Raw genomic sequence first — 26747 nt, 5'->3', positions numbered from 1 at the left:
AAGACACATTGAAGTCAGCCCTGCCCAGCGATTATCACTCAATCTTACTTTGTCAGGGGTGCTCTCCTCATCGGATTCGTGCCTCTGGCTGCGCTGTCGCTCTAGGCTGCCCCGGCGGTGGGCCTCAGAGGGAAGCAGTGAGCGAAAAGATAGCTCCTCTATCCCCTCTTCATCCACAGGAAGTGCTGAGCTTGTACCTGTGGAAGGACAAAGGATCAGTGCTCGTCAGAGAAGTTTGTAGGTCCTCTACATTTAACGAACCATATACAAAGCTCCTCCCAATTGTTTCACCAGTTCAATCCATTTGCTACCAGAGCTTTGCATGGAGAATCTCTCTGGCAGCAAAGAGATTAAGAGAAGCTCTCCCTCTTGCCCTCACCTTTCTCTTCCAAGGTTGGGGTGCTGTCTTCTGTTAGTGAGAACCTTCCCGGAGATACCAGCTCCTCTGCAATGCTTTCCTCCAGCTCACTGTGATTTAAGGTCACATCCATGACAGAGGGAGCTGGTGGGCTGTCATGACCGCTGCTGCTAAAAGACAACCCAAGATGAGTGTGAAACCGATAAACGGAAACACCCACCAACCTCTACAACTCCTGCCAAAGAGTGAACCCCTGAATAAAAATCCCCTTTTCCAAATGTAAGCCACAGAGTTGCACAACCCTTCCCTACATCAAACACAGATACCAAACCCCCCAAAAATGAGTGACCCACACTGTGGCATCTCCACTCAAACTGAAAAGTGACCAAACAGCAACACATTGGGAGGGGGAGAGAGGGGGAAGAGGAGATTCACTAGTTGCCCATAGGGGTTATCGCACCATTTCAACATCAACTGCCATTCAAGTCAATGCAGGTTAACAAAGGGTCACGGTGCAATAATGCGAGTCAGAAGTTAATGAATCCCGGCATTTGCATCTCCATACCTGTGTGGATGCTCTCTGAAGCTGGAGGCACTGCTGGTAGGTTGGGAGGAGGGGGACACAGAGTGAGGTCCTTTTTTCCTGCACAGAAAAAAAAAAAAGTGAGGACAGTGCCCGATGAACACAGATTTGAGGGGGGTGGTGGTGGTGGTGGTGTGCATCCGCAGTTGGTATTTGAAAATGAGAGCCATGGGCTGGTTTTGAAAGTAAATTGAGGCAGCGTGGGGAGCTGTAATACCTGCTCCCATGAGGCCATTGCTGGCGCTTCTGTTGATCAATGACAGAGGTCACAATAGGATCTGAGCTGGCTGGAGAGAGATAACCACGATCCACATCCTAAAGAGAGACAAGTAATACTATGCATGAGAGCTTCATTTATCCATCTTCCATATGCCTGGACCCACAGTTCCATCCTCTCAGCACCAAGGGGACCTAGTACGATTGCCCACACAAGGCTGCCTTTTTAACATCTACCAATTCCCTGGCTCTGCTAACCTCTTGTATGCGGTGTGCTCTCGGTGGAGTCGGTGTCTCTGATGTCTTCTGGAACCGCTGCAGCATTTCTGCCTGCGTCTGTGCACAATAAGTGAGGAGGATGCTCGGTTACCCAGAAACAGAATGACGAGAGATAACATGTACAAAGGGACATTTACATCAGCCATGCATCAAGATTACCATTACCTGGAAGGCTCTCATACGCGCTGCAGTCATTTCCCCCCCTGTTGTCTTTTGACAATTTCACTAACAGCTCCCCAAAATCTCTTTACTGACAGCAGTTTCTGCATTCCCAACTATGCCTATGTTGCTCCCATGTACCTAAATGAAAACTCTTGCATTAATTAAGCCTCCCTATTTGTTGCACCTCTGCTCCCTCGTTACCTGTGCCGATTTCTGACGGGCCTCTTCCAGTTGCCGCAAACTTGCCTGGGCCTCTTGCTCTGCCTGTAGTCTCAGTGTTGCCATGTTTTGCTCATGGCGTTGCTGCTGTGCCTGTAGAGGCCAAGAGAATGACGTGATGAGATGATGGGCGAGCATCCAGCCTTGACCCTCAGGTAAGAAAGTGGTATGTACCTTCAGGATCTGTGCCAGTGAAACGGTTTCTTGCTGAGCCAGCGAAATCCCGCGTGCACGTTCCACATCATACAGTTGCCGCATGGACTCCTCCATAGCGCTCAAATAGTTCAGCTCTGCCGACATGCGCTGCTGCAGCCCCGCAGGAGAAAAACGAATGGACCCTGCGAAGGATAAGGAGTTACTAACGGTGCGAGGACTCAACATTTCCACTCCCTTATCATACCCAGCTTTGGTATGCATCAGAAAGTAAGGACTATCCCCATACCTTGCCCTAAACCTGGGGGCTGTGGTCCTGGAACTGCTGTTGTGAATTGTCCGGGTGGTGTTGGGACTCGTCCTCCTGTGTCCTTGGCGCTAGAGTGGTGACTCCTTAAAGCTCTTCCAGAGTCAGACAAGAGACTGGCAGGTAAGAAACAAGCAGATTGGTGAGAAGGTTGTAAATTGTCCCCTCACTCAAACACTGCAGCTAAACCTTGCCAATGCTATGTTCCAGCTCAATGTCTAACAGGTATTGTGACGAGGGTTCTGTATTTGGTTAGTGGGTCTTAAAAAGGTATGTACATAATAATGTGAACCTCATACCTTGCCATGGAGCGAGAAGAAAGATCTCCCATTGTGCTGTCGGTATCAGAGCCAGCAGAACGTTCCCTTCCAGGAGACATAGCTTGAGCAGGTTTGCTCCCCTGGCCTTTATGTTCAGAGCCTGAAGAGTTTTGGTCATGCTCCAGAGGAAGTTGGGCACTGTTCTGCATTAATTTTCCTAGAACAAAAATAAATAAAAAATAGATCAAAAGCCCACTCATGGCTGTATAATGGGAAGAGAGCAAACCTCCATTCTGTAGGGCAGAAAAAGCATCCCATGCATGATAAACAATTGATTAGAGAACAGGAAGCCTCCTAAAAGTAGTCTGGCAGAACAGGGATATGATACAGTCCTGCTAATAAACTACTGGTCGGCAGAAGTTGAAATGCAAAATATGTAAATCAGCAGAATGAGAGGCTAGGTTAGCCAGCTTACCGAATGTCACAATTGCCACAGAAGTACCATTGCATTGTGACCATCTATTCCGACAACAAAAACACAACAGCAGACATCCCTAATCCTAAACACTCTTTAGACCAGAGGTGGCCAACTCCAGTCCTCAAGGGCCACCAACAGGTCTGTTGTTGACTTAAAACCAGGCCTATAAAGGGAAATCCTTAAAACCAGACCTTGAGAACTGGAGTTAGCCACTCCTGCATTAGACAATGTAAGCATGTAAAGTAAGATGCCCTGTTTATTATGTTTTCCTTTGGTGCGGTGGCATGCTCTTGAGAATGTATCCAAAAGAACCCACCCTTCACATATTTTGGTCAGGATTGGCAATTGAAATAAATATGGTTATCGATATATAAAATAGGACTTCTTTTAAGCACATCTACAGAGTAAGTGCCCACCTGCCAAACCTGTTCAACCCTTCTTCGAAAGTAAATTCTTGCTCATGTATAGCACTACACTAGCTGTAAATATCAATATCAAATTTAGATATAAGGATCTAAGTGTTCCTGGGCAGCGAAATCTTGGTTAAAACAGTGCTAGCTTTCAGGACCACAAACGTCCTTTCTATTTAATTTCCTAAGTAACCAAGTCTAATTCCACTACAAAAACCTTTGATTGGCTGCTCTCTTCCAAACAATACTGTTTTACATACTCAGCTAGACCTGGGAATGGGACATACACAAGGACAGCCGTTCTGGCACTACAAGCTCACAATTAGACATACACAATCTTAGCAAGCTCAGAACTTTAACTAAATGACCCACACTTACAAGACAAAACATAGAGAGATGAACTAAAATTAGTCTTATTGTATGTGCATTGGGGCTTCTTTGTTTACTGTACTACAAAGTCAGATTATGAGCAGGGAGCTACGTTGGTTGGTTTTACACTTACTTTGCTTGTTTCCTCTCTGAGAGCTAGAAGATGCAGGGGATGAGGCTGCAGAACAAGCTCCTGAGGAATGTGGGGACATCACCTCACTTCCAGAATTCATAATGGGAAGCTCCTCCTTAACACTGGAAGCACTGGTGTCCACACTGGGGAGGAAAAGACCATCACCAAACAAGTAATTTAGTTCTTTCCATATACACACAAAATAATACACAGACATTCAACACCACCTCACAAAGACATTTCAAAAGGCACTTTATTCCTGCTCTCTATACAACTCGTGTACTACCTTGTACTTAATCTCTAACTTCCTTACATTTGTATGGATCACAGTGCCCCTTGGTGGTTACATCTGGAATACACCCACAAAGTTATTTATCTCAATTGTGCTCAACTCCCATCCTCAAGCCCCTTCACAACAGGTCAGGTTTCAGGATATCCCATCTTCAGCACAGGTGGTTCAATCAGAGGCTCGGTCAAAGACTGAGCTCTTTGATTGAGCAACCTGTGCTGAAGCTGGGATACCCTGAAAACCTGAACTGTTGGTGGATACAAAGGATCTCCATAAATGGAATGTTTATTTTGTGTATTAGACTGCCTCAGCTTCCCTCTCACCCATGGTAATTACCAACAGAACGCTCCGTCCCTACATCAGGGAATCCTTAATTCTGTCATGTTGGATGTAGCATTGGGCTTCTCTGTCGTCTGTTCTATACATATGCCACGCTCAATAGCACTCCATTTTGACACATATACATACATACATACATACATACACATATATATATATATATATATATATATATTGTGGGGGCTCAGGGGTTTCCAAAAAGAGCTTGCTGGGGTTCTGTGTTTTGTTAACCCATTCTCAGCTGTTCCAGCTGGTGGAGGTTAGTGGCTCCTCCTTCCCAGGTTTTAAGCCTGCCCCTCCCCACTTCCCTAGTTTGCAAGTTCCTCATTCTGCTGGATATAGACCCACTGTGGTCTTTCTCCCTCCTAATAGAGGTAAATGAGAATTTGAATCCTAATAGAGGTATATTAGTATTTTATCTGGTAGTGTTAGGACTTGCAAACAGGTGTCTGCCTTGACGTGGCTCGCAAGCTTACAACGCTTTGGCCAAAGGGTTAAACTAAATGACCCTATTTCAAGAGAATATATAAGTATTTTACTGTGTATTTCTGTCATGTTGGATGTAGCATTGGGCTTCTCTGTCGTCCAATCCTTAATGGTGTATGGAGGTTGGGGTTTAGGATAATGGGTTTGTCTCTGTTTGCCAAGCAGAAGCATAGACATATATACTGTCCTGTCCCATATTGCAGCATGGTACTTTATTCTCAAGCAGTGCTGTACCCTTAACACTTTTGCCATCACAAGTCGCTATCATACGCTTGATGTTCTTCAGTTGTACTACCACACACAAACCGGGCAATATACTGGAAACGGCTATGGTGTTATATATCCACCCACATGACAAAGGACAAGGGGGCTGGAACTAGGGGTGCGGATGGTAATGCAGTCCAGCTTTCACACCCCTGTCCAAGGTTTATACATGTTTACATTATGGTAATGCAGGGGAGGATACAAATATAAAATACTTAGGGGCAACCCAGAACAACCACCGACAGCTCGGTGTCACGCTCACACACAGTGGCAGTCACCACGGACAGACTCGGATAAACTCCTCCCCATCCATCCCCTGGCTTCACCTCGCTCCCCTCCCACAAGGTAATTGCAGGGACATAGTCCTACATTATGCTTTGCCGCCCACCCCCACCAGACTTAAGCTGCGCAGTGCTGGCAGACCTGTAAGGTAGAAATCAGCACGTTCTTGCCGGTCTCAGTCCTGACAAGTCAGTCAGCCCTACTAGCGCCAGCACAGAAAAGTTAGGCGGACGGTATTTTTCCGTTCCTGTGGTATATAATGTATGTACCGCATCCCCACCCACAAAACTATTCCTGCACTACTTACTGTAGAAGGAGAAAGGGGGTGGCCCGGGATTAAAGGGGTTACACCCCATTTGGCCATCCCCTGACCTCACCAGGGAGACAAGGGGTTAACTGGGCTGAGGTCCAGGACGGTGATTTTACCCCTGTTATGACATGTAAATGTGTATTCCCCTGGTCCCCCGTTTTATTGTAACATCTGGTTTGATTAGTGTCTGCATCACACACACACTAGGATCCACTCGGGAGCACAAGGGTTAATAGTTGTATAGTGATTATAGCCCTTTGTGTAATTTCCCCGCCTTTTCAGGCACCATTTTGCAGGCTCCCATAGGCAGCTATTGGGACTCCATGTATTTCAATGGTGAATCTTGCTGTTGAGTCCTGTTTCCGGAGAAGACCAGCAGATGGCGTCCGAGAGGGAAAGCGGCGGTTTCCCATTGTAAGTCAATGGGCCCATTGACTTCAATGGAGAAATCCTCGAAAGAGCTTTCCAGGAACGAGTTGGCTGCCGTCCAAACCGCTTAACCGCAAAGCGGATACATTTTCAATAGGAGAGCTTTGATCACTTACAAGTCAAGTTCAACGACAAGTGGCGTGGGAATAAACAGTTCTAGGGCACCTAGAAATAAAATTCTTTCTGTCCCTAGTCCCTAGACCTTCCCCCACTCGACCACAACCGGGTCCCCGTATCCTGGACCCCCGATAAGAGCGGGCCGCGCCATAGGTTCCAATGGCGGCGGAAGAACCGGCTCAGGAAAACGGCTAAGTGTCAAAAGCTGAAATTTGGTAATCCATAGCTCCGGTTCCGGAGGGCCCAGAGGATCGGAGGATCGGGGTTTGGGGTATCTGTAGCCACTGCTCCGGCATCGCTGCAGAACCATCCTTGACCCTCTTGGACCAACCCGACAGAGTATGGACCCCCTTGAAAGTTCGGGACTTTTTCCATAGACTCCAATGGCGGCCAAACCCCATTGACCGGCTACGGCGGAAAAACATCATTGACTTCAACGGCAGCGTCGCCCCGTTGAAAGTCTATGGCGGGGATTCCCATAGCCGCCAACGGTGGTGGTTTGCCATTGAAAGTCTATGGCGGCGAAGCCCGTTGTTTTCAATGGGGATTTAGTGAAAAAACGTGATTTAATTTACAGCGGAGATTTGTGCATTAATATGTGAAACGGTTTTAAGTGTATTTGTGTATCTCCGGTCCCGTAGGTTGTAGCAAGTCGCAAATTGGACCATAGGGTGTCTCAGTTCCGGCATTGAGAACTGGGAAGTTTGGACCTGCTGGACCCAACGGAACCGGATATTTTAATATGTTCATGTTTTATCTATCATACGGTGTTCCAAGGTATGGGTAAAACCCAGAGGAAATTCCTTTACATACCAGGGTAGCATATGGCTAGAAAGGCGACCCAATGTCTAGGACTTAAGTATGTTTCAAAGGATTTTGTCACCTCCACTGTTTGCATGAGGGCGGAGATTACTCAAACCAGAGCAGTCTTCAAGTGTTCCATTTCACACCTCACAACAAAGAATATCCTGCCAGGACCCCAAACTGGTAGACTAGCTGGCATTCCTGATGTAGAGGAGGGGTTATAGAAATGAGACCCCAGAGCTCTACTGCGCATGTACCAACTAGCAGGGGGGCGTGTGTCAAAAAGTGTTCCCACGTTAACGAGTGGCTAGAGGTAATTGAAAACCAATCCACGGTACTCAATGTTAAGGATAGGGCACAAAAGGTTTATAAACTGTTTTTCACCCTTTATCCTTGTTCTTCTGATATCATCTGAATGCTACCTGATTGCGAGAGAATTGCTATGCTTCATACTTCTCATTCCCCATCCCCAAAGTAAGTGTACTTCTTGTTTGTTACTGTATTATTCGTGTGTTCACCTATCCAAAGGAATAAATATACTTTATTATATCTAAGACTCGTTCAGTTCAACCCAGTGATTTGTGTAACCTTTAATACCTGTGACAGGCTATCGTCACACTTACCAAGTGTCTTCAAATAGTATAAGGCGCAAGGCAGAGCAGATTCTGCAGTTTATTGGTCAGTAAGGAATGTAAGTAAAGTCACAGGGATCTCACCTTGGTTGCAGAACTGTCGGCGTGTCAGTTGCAGCCTCACTGATTGTGGATGAGTTGAAGTCGTCTGCATAGGAGATGCTGTCTCGGGGACTGGTGGCAGCATAAAGAGGCTGCAGCTCTGGTGATCTCTCCTCTAATCGTCCATCCAGCCCTGAGTGAGAAACACATTCAATTCGTGTAGTTGAGAGAGCAAATGACATACCACTCGCACACAAAGCAGCCCTCACCTTTCCCATACAGCTGGTATGATTTAGTGAAGATATTGATGACACTGTGTGGACTTCCCTTTGCCAGCTCTTCCCAGGGACCTTTGACTTGGGACCCGATACTCGAGGCTGGTAGTGGTTGGTAGTTATCAGCCTCTCTCTGGAATTCAGCAATTGGCTCAAAGGGTTTTGTCTCCCCGATACAAAACTCCTTCGTTTTCAATGCTTCTGCTGGGTTAAGAGGGGATCCTCGGCTAGGGACTCCCTCTCCCTCAGACAGGCTCCCTTCACTCAGTAGGGGCCCCTCACTGATGGAGCTGGTGCTGGAGTTGTGAGAGGGGCTGGTTTTGTTGTCCTGTCCATACTGGGTATTGGGTATTTCAGATGGCCTTCCGTATCCATCTCTTTGTGTGGATGGTCTTTCCTCCCCTCTGACCTCACATCTACCGCCTGAGGTGGCGGTATGAGGGTGAAATTCATCAGGAAGTCTCTTGTAGAGGTTGTTGGCCCCAGGAAGATTCTCCTGGGAGAAGTGACTTGTACATGTGCCCAGCATCTTCTGGATCCTGGATGAGTATGCATCTTCTCCACCCTCTCGCTCAGGAGGGCTGTCAGGCTTCTTCCAGGCGTTCTTTGCTTGAGGCCCAGGATCAGTGCTCCATGTGGACTGATAGGTTAGTGATCCCTCAGCTAACTTTTTGGCCTCACTCTCAATTCTGGTGGACAAGGATACCGCTGTGGCCTTTAGAGCCTCAATGCGATCCAGCTTGCTCCGGAAATTGTTGCTGGTTGGCTTTCCTTGGACAACCGTCTTGTGGGCCTCGGGAATCACATTGGTGGTACTTTTCCTGGGGTTGAGCAAAGATTCAAAGTCCTTAGGAAAGGTGAGGTGCTTAGAGGAGATTCCTGCCCCCCCTGGTGCCTGACTCAGAGATTGAGGTAATGGGACCCTTGGGGTCAGCCTGTCTGTCTGTCGACAGAATGTGTCCACAAGGTCACTCCTGCAAACACACAAAGGTGCTTCAAAAATACTGCTGGAACAGAGAGAAACTGCACTCTTGCCCAGAGCCATCTATGGACACAATATTTATATAAAACCGTGAGTAGATTTATTGTAGGTTGCGAGCCTGGATAATAGGCCAATACAAGAGTTCTTCATAGATTAAATCATAGTTTACAAAGTGTTTGAACGCTTACACACTTCATGTATAGAAAGAGTATTCTTAAATCAGTACCTTAAGAAGAGGTCCTTGATGTTGCAAACTCTCTGCACAACATAATTTAATCTATGATGAAATCATGTTGGTGCACTAAAATGCATCACAACTCACATAAAACATACCCCTTAGCAAGAGCAAAACATATACCAGAACTGTGATTCATAAGATTTTATTTGAATATAAACAAATTATTATTTAATAAACGATTTGCATCTCAATTATTTTAGCTTAAGGATTGAACAAAATAAGGAAAATTCTGCCTAATTTTGTTCAATACAAAAAGGTTTAAACAAGGTTCACAGAAAGTTAATAAAAGAAATATAGATACATGCAAACAAATCCGATATTACACTTCTACTGCAGATTAACATTCTAAAAAATATGCTAAATAATGTATGTTTCTTATGAAGAGAAACATAGAAACTGTGCAGGAAAAAATGTTGATGCAAGCAACTTGTCTAAGGTACAACATGCTGGTAAAACAAATGAGATTTAGAACAGCTGAGCCTCACCTGAGAAGAGGCTGCAGAGGTTCTGAAAGGGACAGGTCGCTGCTGGAAGAGGCGCTGGGAGGTCGCTCCTGACCCTTGTTCTCTTTGTCCGATTCCCCAGAAGGCTGATACATAGGTTTGAACTGATCGGGGACAGATGAGACAGATGTATTATAGGAGGGCATGCATTTATTATTGATATTAAAGTGTGAGCACACATAGGGCTCATATTTGCTGATGAAATTGCAGCATACAAGCAATGATTTGGGAGTCAATCAATTATGGAGTAGATATATTTGGGTCCTATGTTTCAGTTTAGTAATCATTTTGGTTTCAGGGGTTCAGTACTTTAGAGGGCAAGAATGGTATTTTCAACACATCTTGTCGTAATCATTAAGTTGTTTTTACATGTCACAACTGGTGACAGAGTTCATAATAGCAGTTTTCCGCTTATTAGATACTACAAACATAGTAAACCTACACAAAGTTATAATAGTTCATACTTTTATACATATATAAAGCATATTTATGTATACCATGTGCATTTTTTTCATATAGAATTCTTCGGTGGAAACATCTCAATTTAACGGACAATGTAGAATCAAATGAGCCCACTTTTTCTAACACAGCAGTGGGATATTATTGGAGTACAGAAGATGAGTGGGTCAGGATAAGCATGTGAGGAAGTCTCGCCTGGCCAGCTGCCCATGGATTTTAAAAGGGTTGTTGGAGGTATGTATACATATAAACAGATGGTGTATCTGTACATGCCCCCCAAATGGATGCTGTACAAGAGTCAACCTACTTGCTTTTCTTGTGCAGTGGGATCAGGCCAGGCCTGTCCAGGCAGCGCTCTGGGGTGGGTCTCCTGTGGCTGGTGCAAGTTTGGCTCCAAAGATTGGTTGAAAATAGGCTCCTGTGCTTCTCTGTCCTGCAGCCGCTGACAAGGACTCACACTCCTAGCTTTGCCAAAAGCTTCTTTCTGTTTCTGATACAGCTCCCGCAGCCGCTTGGTCTTTTGCTCCTCAGCTTGGCGCTGAGCCTTTCTTTCCTCGCTCTGCCTCTTCTTCCTCTCTTCTTGCTGGCGCAGGATGTAGAGTCGGACCTGCTCTGTATCATAGTGCCTCCTCTTTGAGGAGATCTGGGGCTCTTCAGCAACATGTCCTTTCTCAGGCTTCCTTTTGGTTGGGCTGTGGCTTCTGCTTCGTGTCTGCTTTGGCACATCAATTCCACTATCCAGCTGCAAGTCATCCAAGATGCCGCGAATCTCCAAGGGCAAGAAGTCCTTCTTCACTTCTGCAGATTCCATGTGATCATCCAGAGGTACATGCGGCTTTGTGTTGTTACCGTTCACGCTGTTTGTGCTGTGAGTTGGGCCTCTGTGAGACTTATCAACGTGATGACCTGATTCGGAGCGTTCCGAGGAACTGGCTGTAGAACAAGGAGACAGGACTTTGTGTTACACAAACGATGAGATACTATATGTAGAGCCCAACTTGGAGACATAGGAAGAACTGTATCATTGCAATTTCGGAGGCAAAGAGAAATGCTCATTTTATGCCTCTTTGCGCAAATTGCATTAGAACACTTTGTTCCAGTGTGCACTAGCTTGCAATGAGGAGTGTCAATAGGAGTTTACATATGGAAATATTATAATGGGAGGTATCTAGTTCTTAACCAATCTTGCTCCATTGTTTCTCCTTTTATATACTATACTGGGTCCGATATGGCATAAACTTTTCTGATTAACTATCTGCACCAGATGTAAGAAGCTTTGCCAACAAAGCTAGAGAGCAAATAATGGAGCAATTACCCCCAAAACGTTACCTTTGCATCGATGCATCTCCCCCACAGAGGAGCTGCAATAAAGTCTGTGCTCATGTACCTGCTCTGCTAGCACTGTGTGTGTTTACAATATGTTTCATTGTTTATTTAAGCAAAGAGCCTGACTAACAATACATATTGCTTTTATTTGGGACTAAAAACCAACTAAGCAAAAATGCTGCATCAATTTAACATGAGTGGAACGCAATGTACATGCGTCTTTTTTCAACCTCATCTATTATGAAACCATGAAGTTCCAAGTTGCGTGGACTAGGGCTGATTTACCGAGGCTGGTTAAAATGGTACATTTTAACAAGTATAAAAAAAACATACAATGACTTCAATAATTATTCTCAATATTTTTATTTACGGGCATTAAATATGCAAATGGACTAACTAATCTGCGCATCTCTCTCACACCCAAAAGTCATAGCCATGCAGAACGCTTCTGAAGACCTACTAACCTGATTTATTGACTCTGTCCTGGTGGTCCATCGGCCTCTCAGTGGACAAGCCTCTTCGGTCGGTCTGTTTGTCACTGGATATAGGCCGCTTTTCTCTCTGTCGTTCGCTGGGCACAGGCCTCTTGTCTGCATTTCTATCGCTGGATACAGCCCTCTTACCCATCTGTCTGTCACTGGATAAAGTAATCTTGTCTGCAGGTCTGTCACTGGACAGAGCCTTTGACTCTTTTTCAAGCTTGGGTGCAGGACCAAGGATCTGTTTCACTAGCTTCTGCCCATCTCTCCAGGAGGAGGTACTGATTATGTGTCCCTTGCCTTAATAAAAAATTAAAAAAACAATGATGTAGAGATCATCACTAATTTCAGCAGTGGAAGAATGAAAGGGACCTTGAACCGAGAAATCTTTACAAGGTCCATAGCTCCAGCATCTTGAGTACCAAGCTTCATTGAAGGGCACATTTTTTATGGACCTATAAACAATAGTTTACTCACCTGTTTTACTCTCCGGGCTGCCTGGTCCCCCAGCTCCTCCCAATCTCTGCACTTTCCGTACGGTTCTAGATGTTCTCTTCAGTCGGGACTTATCGTTGCTAGAGATCCCCACTGCATATAAAGTGGAAGGTGAATACCAAGAACCATACCTGTACCACAGAAGACACCTACTACCAGTCCTGATCACAGCCTGATTGTTCCCCACACCTGCCTCCTCCACCCACAGCCACTCATCCCTCCTCTCACCCATTCAGTTTTTAACCTTCCCACTTCATTATCCAGATACTTACCCATTCCATTGACTCCTTCCTTAAAATCCTCAACGTCTCTCTACTGCCCCTCCACTCCACCCCCCACTATTACCTTCGTCTTCCATTCCCCACTCAGACAGCTCTACTTGTAATTCTTACTCCTATCATTCCCCTGCTGCCAATCCCAGGGCACGTCCCCCTAAGGCCGTGCGTATAGTGCCTGCGACGGGCGACCAAAAACAAATGTATTGCCGCCGCGTGCGCTTATAGTAAGCGTGACAGCGACAATGCGACGTCGCGGAATTTGGAAGCTGGCAATATTTGATTTTTCAAGGGCTGTCGCCTCATGTGACAGCCCCTGAACCAATCAAATGCCAGTAAGCCCGCGACGCCGCCGCAAAGCAAAATATAACTTTCACTAGCGGCGACGGGTGACGTCACCCGTCGCGGGCACTATACATGTGGCCTAACATTCTCTACCTCATAGTGCACAAGCCCTCAGACAATCAATGCTCACCTTCGGGAGGGGGCAGCAGGGCCCCATATAGCTGTGCGCTGAGGTTGTGAAAGTCCTCCTCTTGCCAGAGCTTACCATCTGGGGTGCGAATCTTTGTCTCCGGGGGATTAAACCCTGAAGGAAGAAGTGGTTATTCTGATAGGATTTCCACATCAACCCCTCATATCCTTTAACTAAAAACCATGCAGAGCACAACACTAAACACTAGAACATCTCAGAATTAACCCCACGGCCAACAAGGCACCATTGCATTTGCCACATTAGACCTACACACCGGCACATGAGCAGAACACTGCAACATTACACTTCTCTCATACCCTCTGACTGATAAAAGAGGACAACGGTTGTGGTGATTCTCACCTCGGTAGACCGGTGCCGGGGGAGCAGAAGTCACTTTACGAGTCTTTGCAATTGTGATGGTCTCTGTGTAGTTTACGGAGCTGGGGAAATGCTTTCTGACATCCCGCTCCCCAGAGAGCTCCCACTGTCGGCGGATACGCTCCTTTAGCTTCTCTAGTTTGGAGTCAGGCTGCCGTCGTTTCAGGGTCTCCAGCCTGAGACTTGATGGGCTGAATGAGGGTGGTGGTTGAGAAGTCTCATGTGGTCTCACTCCTTTGTGGTCGGTCAGGAGGGCGGAGCCACAAATGTCCCTGTATGGCCCTTGTAACCTGTCGTCCAAGGCATCAATGGCTGGCCGGTCATTCAGGTAGCGCACAGAAGTCTCATCCACTGCTGACGAACGTGTGCTGTCAAATTCCCTTTCCTCCTGCCCACCTACATCCAGACTCGATACTGGCCGCACAGCTCCCCTCTCACTTGTAGTGGGCTGAGTGCTAACAGCCTCCCTATAAAACATACAGACAAGAGCTGGAGGAACATCCATTGGAGACAGAGCCAGGGACAGTTAGGGATGGGAACAGATGCCAAGGAGACAGTGCGGAGCATCTGAACGTGTGGAACCAAACAGGGTTCTAGATAAAAGCAAACACTAAAGGTTTGCGGGAAGAAAAGGGCAGAATCATGAGAGGAGACTACTGGGGGAGGTGAAACATGAGGACAGTCAGGATTGGAGAAGCCAGAGAGGTAGCTACTGGGAAATTGAAGCCACAGGTATAAGACGAGGAATTGATGGTAGAAGGCAGTTCTTACCAGTATGATGCCAGTGGCTCTGTAAACCCCACATGGCTGGTACTCTTCACGTTACTCTCCAGAGTGGTGACACGAAGGGGGCTGCGAGATGACTTCTCTCTCCGAGATTTGTTTGGATGCGAAGATTTGCTGATGTAGGATGTGGAATCCTCCAGATACCGCCCATCTGCAGGGAGAGACAGGGTAGAGATGGGGTTAATATGCCAAAGGGGAGCACTAAGTTAAAACAGTGACAATATGAACAAAACGTAAACTCGGTACTTGTGTTCCTATCATTTGGCTCAGTTTAACAGATGTCTCCCTTTTAAAGCAGCAGTCTGCTCTACTCTATTTTCTTTTTAATATATCAAGTTATTTTTCAGCTGTTTTTAGCAATCTCGCTGTTTGAAAAATTCTCCTGTGGTTGAATTCTGAAAATGTGCTGCCCTGGGAGGTTAAAATGGTCTCTACCTGACACTCACTAAGACAACAGAGACAGTCATAAAAACAGCTGGTGCCAGGTGAAAATTCAGCCAAAAATTAATATTAAAAATAAATGAATTAATACTTAGAAATACATCAGCTATCACGTTATGTATGGGCTTTATTTTTGTTAGTTGGTTTGTTTTGGGGGGTCGGGGGGATTGCTGCATTAAGCAAAGCTTTGCAATAACTTTTCAAGTACTTATAGAAATTCCCCAAGTGACAAGACCAAAGCAGCCTTCCAGTAATTTCAGCCCTGTACCCTGCGTATCACACAGCTGGAAACAGACTCCAACGTGCTCTGGGAAAGTGTACATCACAAAGTACTCACCCTTGCGGCTTATTTTACGAGTGGCACTGGTCAGTGGCTTCTTGGTGTCCATGACGGTGTCAAATACAGCAGTGCTTGTGGGGGCAACATCCAGCTTGTTTTCAATGTGTCTCAGCTGTGACAGGAAACATGAACTCAACACTCAAATAATACTAACTAGGGGTTTTGGGGAAGGAGAGCAGAGCAGTGAAGTGAGGGACGGGAAGACAGTGGCTGTGGGAAGGCACCTTCACATTTCTCTTTTCAGGATGTGACAGAACGTGTGTAATTCTTTGGAAAAAAAAGAAAGACAAAGTGGAATGTGGGATTTAAAATTCACTTTACAGTAAATAAAATGTGCATGTCTCAGACAGGTCGGCAATCATGCCTTCCCCATTATCTCTTAGCATACAGTGCTTCCACTGCAGCCAGGGATTCTGGGACAGGACAGGACATGCAAATGAGCACACAGTGTACCACTCTACTTCTTATTCATTTTAACATGGACATCTATAAGCTTATAAGTCCAGTTGTGGCTGGCGGTTTTATTACCCACCATCAGTACACACTCAAGTGTACCGTTCCTGCTTCTTTCCGATCGTTTTTCTGCTATCAAAAACGGACAGGCATCCTAAGGACACCTATTGAAGGCCCCGGTTCCTGCACATGTGTGCTACACTCTGCACCACGCTACCACACGTGGAGGACAGGAGAGGAAACAGAGACAGCCCCAGCGCGCGGGTCTGATCTCTTAGAACTGAGATTACCCTTCATATTTCCTATGTGATGCCCTACTCCTGTGATAGACACCAGATCGGGGATTATTAAAGAAATTTTATATGTAAATTACTAATTTTATTATTTGTTGCTAATACAATATCTATCTCTCATCTTGGTGCGCTTTTGTGTTTTTTCTTGTTTATCTATAAGCTTATGCCTACTGTATTAAGCTTCTTCAGCACAGCCAGAGTTAAAGAAGTACATATTCAGTAAAGTTACACAGACAGCTGTTTCGACCTTTTGGGTCTCATCAGTGCGAGGTTGGTTGCTGGCTATGCAATGTGAAGCTGGAACATGGGTATAACCAGACATATTAAAATGCAACTTAAAGAGCAGTTAAGGGAGCTGCAGCAAGCACACAATAGACTGTCGGGTACGAGGAGGCGGCAAAGACTCCGGTGGATGAAGGACTTAGTCGACTCTAGTCCCACACACAGTCATCTTAGGGAATACTCACAGCAGCCTTAGTTTTAGAGATGGTCTCCCACGCTTTGCTGAGCTCTGCAAGAAACAAGGTTACACCAACATTCATTTTCCTATTTGGTATTCAATGCATACAGTGAAAGAGATAGCAAGCACACGCTATACACTATGCATTGGTTCAACCAAGCTGAGTTTCTGTAATTATTTTCAGCACCTTGTTCTTGTGTATACAGTATATAACAAATATTTCTTCCTGTACACTGAAACATGACCAGCTTTCTGCTAATGAAAGCTATAATTCTAGCAGTGTTTTTTGTTTTATTTAAGGAAAGCCTGATTAAACATATCTCCCTTGTATAGATTATCTGTCATATTGGGGCAATTAGCAAGTTCAGTATGAGAAGCTTAGAGCGAGGCCACAGAACAAGTATGTAGAGTGGCTGATCTCATACCACCAGAGGGAATCATCAGACCCACAGCTCCGTAGTCAAGAGTCAAACTCTGTTCATAAAAAGCTGCAAATATTTAGGATAATTCCCACCTCACTAGTAAACACATACTCTATACAATAATGAGTTAATAGGGAGCTACCAAGTGCATAGACAAACGCTTGCCTACCTCGAATTGTTTCCTGGCCCTGAGGATGTCGTGGAGCCGGGGAAGAGCCCTGTGTCCTCCATGCACTCTTCTCAGCCATTCATCTGTATATGCCAGATAGCAAGAGTTGTCAATATGGGGTGGGGATCAGACCCGATTTTACACAAGTAGAATGCACGCGCTCACTATCCTGTGCGAGGCTCAGCTCAAGCAGAACTGTCACAAGATCAGCGGGCCTGGAGACTCCTGAACAGCTGCTGTGGAGCAGCAAAATGCACAGTATCAAATGATGGCTCTGGGACCCTGGGAGGTTTAACGGGGGAAGGCATCCAACCACTCGCAGAGCTAAACCTGAAACGCTGCCGGGACACTTACACTGGGTTACACAAATATAACCTGTGCACCAGGCAACACCCCGACATGCCATCTTTTAGGAGTCACCAATCTTTGTACTGGTAAATTTGATGCAAAGTGACATGTATTCTAAAATACCCAAACCAAAAGTAATCCAGATCAGTGCAACGGCAATAATATTAAGCCAAGACATTAAAAATGTGGATAAACAGAGTAACATCCTACCCTTTTATTTTCTGTACCCTTCCACCTCTTTTTTTCATAGAAAACTCAAATAAAGAACAAAGTGGAAATATAACAAACTTTCGGCACTAATGCAGCCTTATCAAAAAAAATGTATAAATCATGTGTAGATGAATTATTTATAATACCAATATTGTGAAATGTCCAGGGACCTGCAGCCTAAATGACTTTACGATTGTCCAAAAATCCTTCTTGGTATTCGTGTGAAGAGAAGTCCTCCTTGGTGCTGGTGCTCCGGATGAGTGCACAGGTAAAATCCGGTGAAATATGTGAAGGAAAACAATATAACAAACACTTAAATATATTACTGTGAAATTAGTGATACTGTGATCACCTCAAAGTGCACTTGTTACTCAAGGTGTGTAAAACCTGTTAGCTTGATGACACCCACGTGTTTAGGACGTGCTAATAACGTGATTAACTAAAAAATAGAATGAGTGATTATTGCTGCATCGTAACACCACAGTGTATCTAATAGGGGATTAGGACCTCCTGAACACAGATACATGCCACACTGATCAATAGAAAGAGTACTTCACTTTCATTTCCCCAAGTACGGAGTGATGAAGTGAAGTACTCTTTCTATTGATCAGTGTGGCATGTATCTGTGTTCAGGAGGTCCTAATCCCCTATTAGATACACTGTGGTGTTACGATGCAGCAATAATCACTCATTCTATTTTTTAGTTAATCACGTTATTAGCACGTCCTAAACACGTGGGAGTCATCAAGCTAACAGGTTTTACACACCTTGAGTAACAAGTGCACTTTGAGGTGATCACAGTATCACTAATTTCACAGTAATATATTTAAGTGTTTGTTATATTGTTTTCCTTCACATATTTCACTGGATTTTACCTGTGCACTCATCCGGAGCACCAGCACCAAGGAGGACTTCTCTTCATTCAAATAAAGAACAAGTTTATAATAAAAATAAAAGAAGAGGATAAACATAAGCAATCAAAGAATTGTAAAGAATATAAAGCATTCTGCTTGACATATTTGACTGTTCTTATAGCTAACATGGTAACAATTTACACACATGTGCTAATAAAAATACATGTAACTTACATTGAGGAGAGCAAACAGCAGCAATATTTAATCTTGATCAACAGTCTTCAAATCCAAGTCTATGGCACAATAAATTATTTTTGGATTCAAATCCGTGTGCCCTTCTTTGTCCATCAATCATATCCAAATCCAAGTCGACATCGGATTATCCGAAATATACATATACACACACAGTGCCGAAAGGGCCACAGCCATTCCTGCAAATCGCAAGAATGTGTTCGCTTCTCAAGCACGCTGAAAACGGCCCCACGCCTCCTCCAATCAGGGTTCAAGTGGAGTGATGACAATAACTAGATGTCACAGGGCACCAGCATGCCAACCATGTCCCGAAAGCACTCAAGAGATCAGAGATGCCTAAAAAGGTCTGCACCCAATAGGCCACTGTTTTTGTACCACATTTTGAACAGCTGCAGCTCCTCTATAAAACAAAAAAGGGGTTCACTACCATACTTCCTATGGTTTTCGAATGATGTCCTTGCCTGGTCTGTCCTACTGATTTTAGCATAATATATGGCTACTATTTGATTTAATGTTAGGAAATGCAGACTAGAGACAAATGATATTGCAGAGATTTGCAGATATGAATAGTACGGTACAATGTTGCGTTATTACTTAACATTGTTAACTATACATCAGGGGTGTGTAATTAACCAGTCATAATGCTCCAACCTGCTACAATCAAATCTTAATTTATATACGTATCTCATGCACAGACGTTTTAATGGAAGAGGTGGTGCTTCAAGGGGACAATATTGACACCAATTACAAAATGATCTTAAGTGCTCGAACTACCAGACAAATGCCAAATCTCCCAATATGAGATCCTTCCTGAGGAAGACCCCTAGAGTGTGGGTCAAAACATGGGCTGGAAATACACAAGTGATAAATGTTTGTTTGAATGTTGCTTGTTGTGCTGCAATCTATTTTTTCCGTTCTAGGACATTTGTCCATGACCAAATGACCGCTGGTGCTTTGCCGTGACACACAGCGCCGCCGGGACCTGTGACTGCCTGCCTCTTCGCCGCTAAGGTAAGTGCTTACGCTCCCTAAGCCTTTACCTAAAACTGCCTACCCTAACCGCAAAAAAACCTTAAATTGATCCCCTACCCATATACCAGTAAAACTTACCATTGAAGCTGCTGGCAGAGGTTGCAGCACCGGATCGGCTGCAGCAGAGGGTCCGTCTGCGGCCGAACGCCGGCAATCATTTAAATATCCCATTACGATTTTTCCCCGTGAACAGAAGTTTAGATGTTTACTTGGTTAAGTCAATATAGAAAGCATCAGCCAGCTCATTACAAAAGGTAATTTACTGAACAGCAGCTATACTGCACACAATATGTTCGTTCACCTCCATGGGATTATTGAATGAGGTCCAGCTACGTTGGCTTTATGAACGAGACATAAGAGAAATAAAGATGAATGGATCTTCACACGTCATTTACATGCAGCGCGATACAGTACACAGGTCACTGCCCCCTGGCATGTCTCAATGTGTAGTGAGCAGACATGCAGCCCTGTGATGTGTCTTTCCTTGGTCATAAAAGGTGTGGTGCAAACTACTTTGTAGTGCCGAGCAGATGATGGAGCATGCAATAACAATTCTTTAATCAGAATTCCTGGCTGGTGATTGGTTGATCTTGTAATATGGTTGCTGGGGTAACAGACATAAAAGGCCTATGAATGGCCATCGCCCCTAGTAATCCATGATTTTAAAAAGAGAAACAAAAATCGAACCAACACTGGCAGATTACTGAAAAGGACAATGGGATGAGATTTGATCAAGGATTCGTCAATGCCCTTATCCCTTCTATCACAATAGAGGACGACATACATAACCAATAAGGTTCTAAAGGTGTGATTGTCCTAAAAGTCATTTGACATTTTCATAAAGCAGATCACTGTACTTAAAGAGATAATTAGCAGTCTCGGAAGTCTGTGCACAAGATTATCTATACAACTCTTACACATGTACGTCAGCCACACACACTTGTGTATGTAAGTCATGTACCTACATCACCGCTTAAGGGCTATAGAGATCTGTCATGTTATGAAGTCGTGATTCTTACTATTGGCCGGCTGGGGAAAAGGCTGACCATCCACATACAATATAGAAAAATGCTTCCATTAATTAGCAACAATTTCAGCATCTGAGACATTTTTAGGCTTCCAGAAGCATCATGCATGCGACAGCCTCACTAACCTTCATCTCAACCGACATGCTACACACACACACTTCACAAGTGTTGCCTTCTTCAAAACAAGGATCTCCCTTCCAAATCATCAGGTAGCCCCATTAGACTAATGAACTGTAATGAGGGGTTGCTACACCTACCACCCGCATCCGGAAAATGCTCCACAAATAGTTTACACTTTTGAGACGCACCAAGACAGTCACTACATTTTGGGGTCTGGCACTCTCCGCGTCCCATGACATAATGGCTAAATCCTGCCCTTTCAGGGTTTATTTTATCAGGGACATTGCGTCCTGCGCTCATAATGCGATCGGAAGTGCAGGGAAATGGAAGGGTTTTTCTTCTGTTTCAGATTAGGGGTCACTGCGATCACATAATCGACATTCGCCAGAGCGACCCTGGCTCTGTCAGCACCATAGGAGTTAAATGAAGATTTGATCCAATCTTGCAAATTTATTCTGAAAAGCTTCAGGACATGCAACATATGAGCTGTAGCTGTCAATGTAATCTCTCTTCACCTTCAGAAATCTACCTAACAACCAAATGAACAGATCAAAAGCAGGATATCTCTTCAACAATTGTATCACAATGTGGGAACTTGGTTTTATTTGGTATATCTCATTATTTTAAGTAACCTATACTGCCCTGACATTGTTTCCCCTGATAACACAACATATCCCAGAACGCCAGAGTGCCCATAGGATTCAATGGTAACGTCATTACAGTATTTCACGGACAGCAGAGAGAGAATACTGAAGCCCACTAGATTTGTATGTTTGCACCAAACAGATAAATAAATCAGACTACAAAATAAAGTCTGGAAAATAGCTTATTCACACAACTTGATCCTACAAGAGTCACTCATCTTTACTGTACTTTTATTTACAGTGCGAAGCAGTTGACAGATATATAAACAAGACAGCAAAGAATCTGGGATTATTGCCTAGCAACAGCAACCATTAAAAGGCACAAGCAAAAAGGAAACCCAGGCATACCCAGAGACAGGTCTGTCACAGAGACTGCCAGCCTGGGATTATTAACTTAAAACGTTATTGTATATTTAAACTAAACATGGACACAGCAGATACGTGTGTTGTACTAAACGGTAATGTGGCTGCACACTGATACATATAAACAGATTGCAAGCACTGTGGGGCAGGACACTTTGCTATTTGCTTGATGCTCCAGGTCCCATAGTCTGCACTTTGTTTTCCATGTATAGTAATTCTGTAAAGCACTGCATACACTGTTCCCCCTCCGTATAACCTCTCTGCAGAGGACTAGAGAGCTGGCAGGGGTATTACTGGATTCTCCAGGCAGCAGCTACCTCAATAACGTTATTTTCTCACCGTATTCTCCGGTTCACTAGCAGCTCTAGCTTTCCTCCACTGTCCCCCTTCAACACTTCCGGTCAACACTTCTTCCGCTTCCGGTGCCCTGTTGTTGTTGTTCCCCATTGGTTCTGCCAGGGAAGCTGTTACCGGACCATAACTGACACTCCTAGCGGCGCGAAAGCCGGCGGGAGGCTCCCCCCCAGCACGAAGCTGCGCGAGACTTCCCAAGGGAAATATCGCGAGGTATGCCCCGACCTTTCCAAACATGGCGGAGTGGGCGTGGCACCGGCGCCATGTTTGTTGTGGCAGGTCAGGTTAAAGCTCATCACTTTACATCACATCCAGGTCCTAAAGAAACGCCCTTCTCTGGTCCCACAGTTAACGAGCCTGGACCTTGAAAACTCTGACTAAATAACTTCAAATATATTATCCTGCAAATATTTGTAGCCACTATAACCTGTAGTTTGGTGTCGTTTTTAATGTCCTTATCTCTCCCGTCCTAACTGGCCTTTTAAGATGGAAGGAGTATGGCTACATCTGATTGCATTGTTGGTAGGCTAGATTAGGAGTGTGCAAACTGGGCAACATTTTCGAAGCGAGGCGCCGAACCAAGCCCCCACGCTAAGGCCGAACTCATACTTGCATGGTTGCTGCGTGCGCGCGTCAAGTGTACTTTAGTTGTTTGCTATATGAGTTATCCAAGTGCATGGGCACCTGCAGGTGCAATAAATGTCTTTTCAGGCTGCTGCCGCGTCACTTGAGCGGTTCAGCCGATCACCGCGAACCAGCTCCGTGACATAGACGCCCCCCCCATCTCCTGAAATACTATGAGTAGAGATCGCTTGTGCTACAGCCGCGCGGCACGGTAAGCACTCTCGCAAGCAAGCGGAGTGTATGAGCTGTGCCTTAGGCTACGCTTATAGTGCTGGCGACGGTGACGTCAGGCTGCAGTCGCTGGAAAAATGAAATTGAGATGACTTCTAGCGATCGCGATCAAGCCGTCGTTCAGTACTTACTATAAATGCCCGCGACGGCGGCAATGCATTTGTTTTGACGCGCTGTCGCCGGCCTTACTATAAGCGCAGCCTTACAGAGGCCCCGAGCTCTTCCTCACAACATTTAAATTGATTGGTAGGGGAGAGTGCAGGGCTTCTGTAACTGCACTTACCTTCTCTCGGCTTCTCCTGCAGCTTCCCATAGCGATGACGTGGCGGCGATGTAAAATAGTGATGCATTGCTATGAAAACGAGAGGATACATGACGCTGCGACGTCGCAGAGATAAAGCATACGAGTAGCTCCATGGCTGATAATTTACACCTCATACATAAAGCTCGGCCCTCTGCAGACGCACTTACCAGAACGCCCTCCTACTGTCTTTGTACGTTCTTCCTCCCAACCAATTAGATTGTAAACTCTTCAGAGCAGGGACTCCTTTTCCTAAATGTCACTTTTATGTCTGAAGCACTTATTCCCATTGTGTGTTATTTGTATTATTTGTTATTTATATGATTGTCACGTGTATTACTGCTGTGAAGCGCTATGTACATTAATGGTGCTATATAAATAAAGACATATATGCAGATGAGATGCCAGAGGCAGGTAGGGCGCAACTTAAAAGGTTTGGACACCCCTGGGATAGATCATGATGCCATTCTCTGTTCAGGTCCTAGTTGTATCTGAAAACTCAAAATAATTAATTTTTTTTTGTTTTTATTAGGGGCAGGGATTTTTTTCCCCATGCCTGATAATGTAGGAATTGAATGTACATCAGCAAATTATATATTTTGGGGGGAATAACCATAAATATAATGCAGAAAATTGAATGAGCATATAATGTATTGCAGGAAATGGAAGATATAAAATACATCAAAATAGTGTCTCCCCTCTTCTTAAATGTTACTTTTATATCTGAAGCGCTTATTCCCATGATCTGTTATTTGTATTATTTGTTATTCGTATGATTATCACATGTATTACTACTGTGAAGCGCTATCTACATTAATGGCGCTATATAAATAAAGACATACATACCCCGCACTTTAAGACAATGCAAAAAAGTTGGCCCAAAGTAATATTTTTACTAATGAGGACAAAAAAACGTCAAAGAATACAAAAAACAGAGTGACCAAACATAGTATGAAAAAAAGGGAAAACAGGAATAAAAAACAAAGGGAAAAAAGTAATTGATAAAGTAATGACATTCTTTTTTTTTTTTTTGTCTTTTCCCCCTCCCAGTCTTTTTAAGTTAATTTATTGTACTAGTTCATTTATACGCTGTCCCAACAATGATGTCATTATCGTCTCCACACTAACCGATGTTATATAACCTGATACAATGCTATATAATTCAAAAGTAACATCCTCCCCTTTTTATGTTCTGTACCCCACTCCCCATTGGTCTTAACAAAAAATGCAAATAAAGAACAAGTTTACAAAAAACAAAAACAAAGGGAAAAATAAAAAAAACACAAAACAGTCCAAAATACAAAGGGGGGCAATGTCGACTATTCAGGGTATTCAGCCCTTCTGGCCCATTCCTACATATAAAAGGAATGTAGTACTTCCCTTTTATAAGAAAAAAAGTCTAGCAGAGTCCCATCTGGAGCTTCAAGACACAGAGATAATACTTATACTCTTCCAGTCCTGTTGAAAGTGACGGTGACGAAGAAAGCAGCGCTCCGATAATCCCCATACGTCTGGCTCCTGCGTTATAATAAGATATAATGCAAGAAATTGAATGACCATATAAAGTATTGCAGGACATTGAACATACAATATACTGCAATAAATGGGATGAACATAAGCATATAATGTAAGAAATGGAGTAAAGATAAAATATAGGAAAGAATACACATAAAATAGAATATAGAAAACTAAATTAAAATATAATGCGTGAAATTGAATGACTGTAAGAAAATAATGTAGAAAATGGAATAAACGCGAGAATGAAAAAGAAGGAAATTGAATGAACATAGAAAATAACGGAGGACAGAAAAAAACAAGATATACTGCAGGAAGACAAAATGAAGCGCTGGAAGACACCTTGGTTTGGGGCATTTGTATCAATGCAAATCTAAAGCAATTCTGGGCAAATCTAATGCAACATATTTACCAAACAACAAAATGCTACTGATTTAAATGGCATTTTATTTATTTGATTCATGTGGTGCACATTTTGTGCCCCAAAATTGCACCCCTTTTGCCCTGACACATGTGCCCATCAGTGTGAGTCTCTGCCCCTATGATCTTACAATCTAGTGACAATCTAGAAAGCAGCGCTCCGATAATCTCCACACGTCTGGCTCCTACGTTATAATAAGATATAATGCAAGAAAATGAATGCAAGTTTAAAGTATTGCAGGACATTGAACATACGATAAACTGCAATAAATGGGTTGAACATAACAACAAAATGCTACTGATTTAAATGGGATTTTATTTATTTGATACATGTGGTGCACATTTTTTTGCCCCAGAATTGCACCCCTTTTGCCCTGATACATATGCCCATCAGTGTGAGTCCCTGCCCCGATGAGCTTACAATCTAGTCAGCATGTGGGGAGGCTAACAGAAACAGTAGCAGTAACTTTGAGTGTAGTGGTTAGTCTGTAGAAAACAGGCCTGCAAGAGTGCCAGGGCAATCACGATTCAGCCTGGCAGCACTTCTCCACAAGGGCAGTGAGGTAGCTGCCCCCAAGTAATTCCCGAAGACACACCCCTGATATTCCAACGCTGCTGAAGTCGAGCCTGCAAGAGTGCCCAGTCAAAAGCAACTCGTTTTTCTGAAATTCACCTTGACAGTATCACAGACCCTTAAAAGAGTACACGTGGATAAAACCGGACTTCTGGTAACCCTACTCTGATGCAACAAGCTCTAGAGAAAAAACTAAGAGGTGTTGACCGCTGAGGATTGTAAAAAGAGAATAGTTTAAATAGGATGCTACACAGGTAAGAGATAACGCTACAAAAGAACAATGAGCTGGTATAAAGAACCAAAGTATATCTCTATCTGTGTGCACACCAAAAGACAAGGTCCAAATACCGTGTATAATGAGTAATGAGCGATTAAGCCTGGGTTCGCTGGTTCAAGGCACCCTGCATATTATACATTTTGCTACTAATATTCCTCTGCCAGTCTGATAACATCCCATATTTTATCATTATATTTACGTCACAGTCGAAGAATACAAGTTAGCAAATTACTAGTCCTGATTGCAGACTTTAATCCAGCAGCAAAACAAGCAATATTTATGGCTTCTAAACTGCAGATGACAAATAGTTCCGACAGGTGGGTTCCATCTACGAATTAGTGAGACATGCTTGAAGGGAGTTGACATTAATTCCAGGTAAGTTACACTTAAGAGACTGGTGTTTAATGGCCACTGACTTCAATCACTCCAC

The 26747-nt window shown here is 44.1% G+C and overlaps 1 protein-coding gene across 11 annotated transcripts in view; it reads right to left on the bottom strand.

Moving 5' to 3' along the window:
* The window catches only part of CEP350 (centrosomal protein 350), a 63434-nt gene extending 40857 nt beyond the window's left edge, over positions 1–22577 (bottom strand). For 10 of the 11 annotated variants that reach the window (XR_012804086.1, XR_012804084.1, XR_012804091.1 and 7 more), the window contains exons 1-23: positions 22361–22577; positions 17171–17253; positions 16587–16630; positions 15371–15485; positions 14578–14743; positions 13789–14273; positions 13429–13542; positions 12661–12771; positions 12169–12483; positions 10686–11311; positions 9902–10023; positions 8191–9170; positions 7964–8114; positions 3928–4070; positions 2577–2754; positions 2260–2393; positions 1992–2155; positions 1800–1910; positions 1416–1493; positions 1159–1256; positions 924–1001; positions 380–528; positions 49–197 (exon numbers count right to left, since the gene is read on the bottom strand). Coding sequence is in view for 1 of the 11 variants with exons in the window: in XM_075616524.1 (XP_075472639.1) it covers positions 49–197; positions 380–528; positions 924–1001; positions 1159–1256; positions 1416–1493; positions 1800–1910; positions 1992–2155; positions 2260–2393; positions 2577–2754; positions 3928–4070; positions 7964–8114; positions 8191–9170; positions 9902–10023; positions 10686–11311; positions 12169–12483; positions 12661–12771; positions 13429–13542; positions 13789–14273; positions 14578–14743; positions 15371–15485; positions 16587–16630; positions 17171–17249 (4590 nt within the window). In the remaining 10 variants the exon portion in view is untranslated. The remainder of the gene's footprint in view (positions 1–48; positions 198–379; positions 529–923; positions 1002–1158; positions 1257–1415; positions 1494–1799; positions 1911–1991; positions 2156–2259; positions 2394–2576; positions 2755–3927; positions 4071–7963; positions 8115–8190; positions 9171–9901; positions 10024–10685; positions 11312–12168; positions 12484–12660; positions 12772–13428; positions 13543–13788; positions 14274–14577; positions 14744–15370; positions 15486–16586; positions 16631–17170; positions 17254–22360) is intronic. The other variant, XR_012804092.1, reaches the window with a different exon arrangement.
* Positions 22578–26747: the final 4170 nt, after the last annotated feature.

This window comes from Ascaphus truei, chromosome 10, assembly GCF_040206685.1.
Source record: "Ascaphus truei isolate aAscTru1 chromosome 10, aAscTru1.hap1, whole genome shotgun sequence".
NCBI classification, from domain to species: domain Eukaryota; kingdom Metazoa; phylum Chordata; class Amphibia; order Anura; family Ascaphidae; genus Ascaphus; species Ascaphus truei.
Note: the sequence above shows the minus strand (reverse complement) of the source record. Positions and strands in the feature narration are given on the sequence as shown.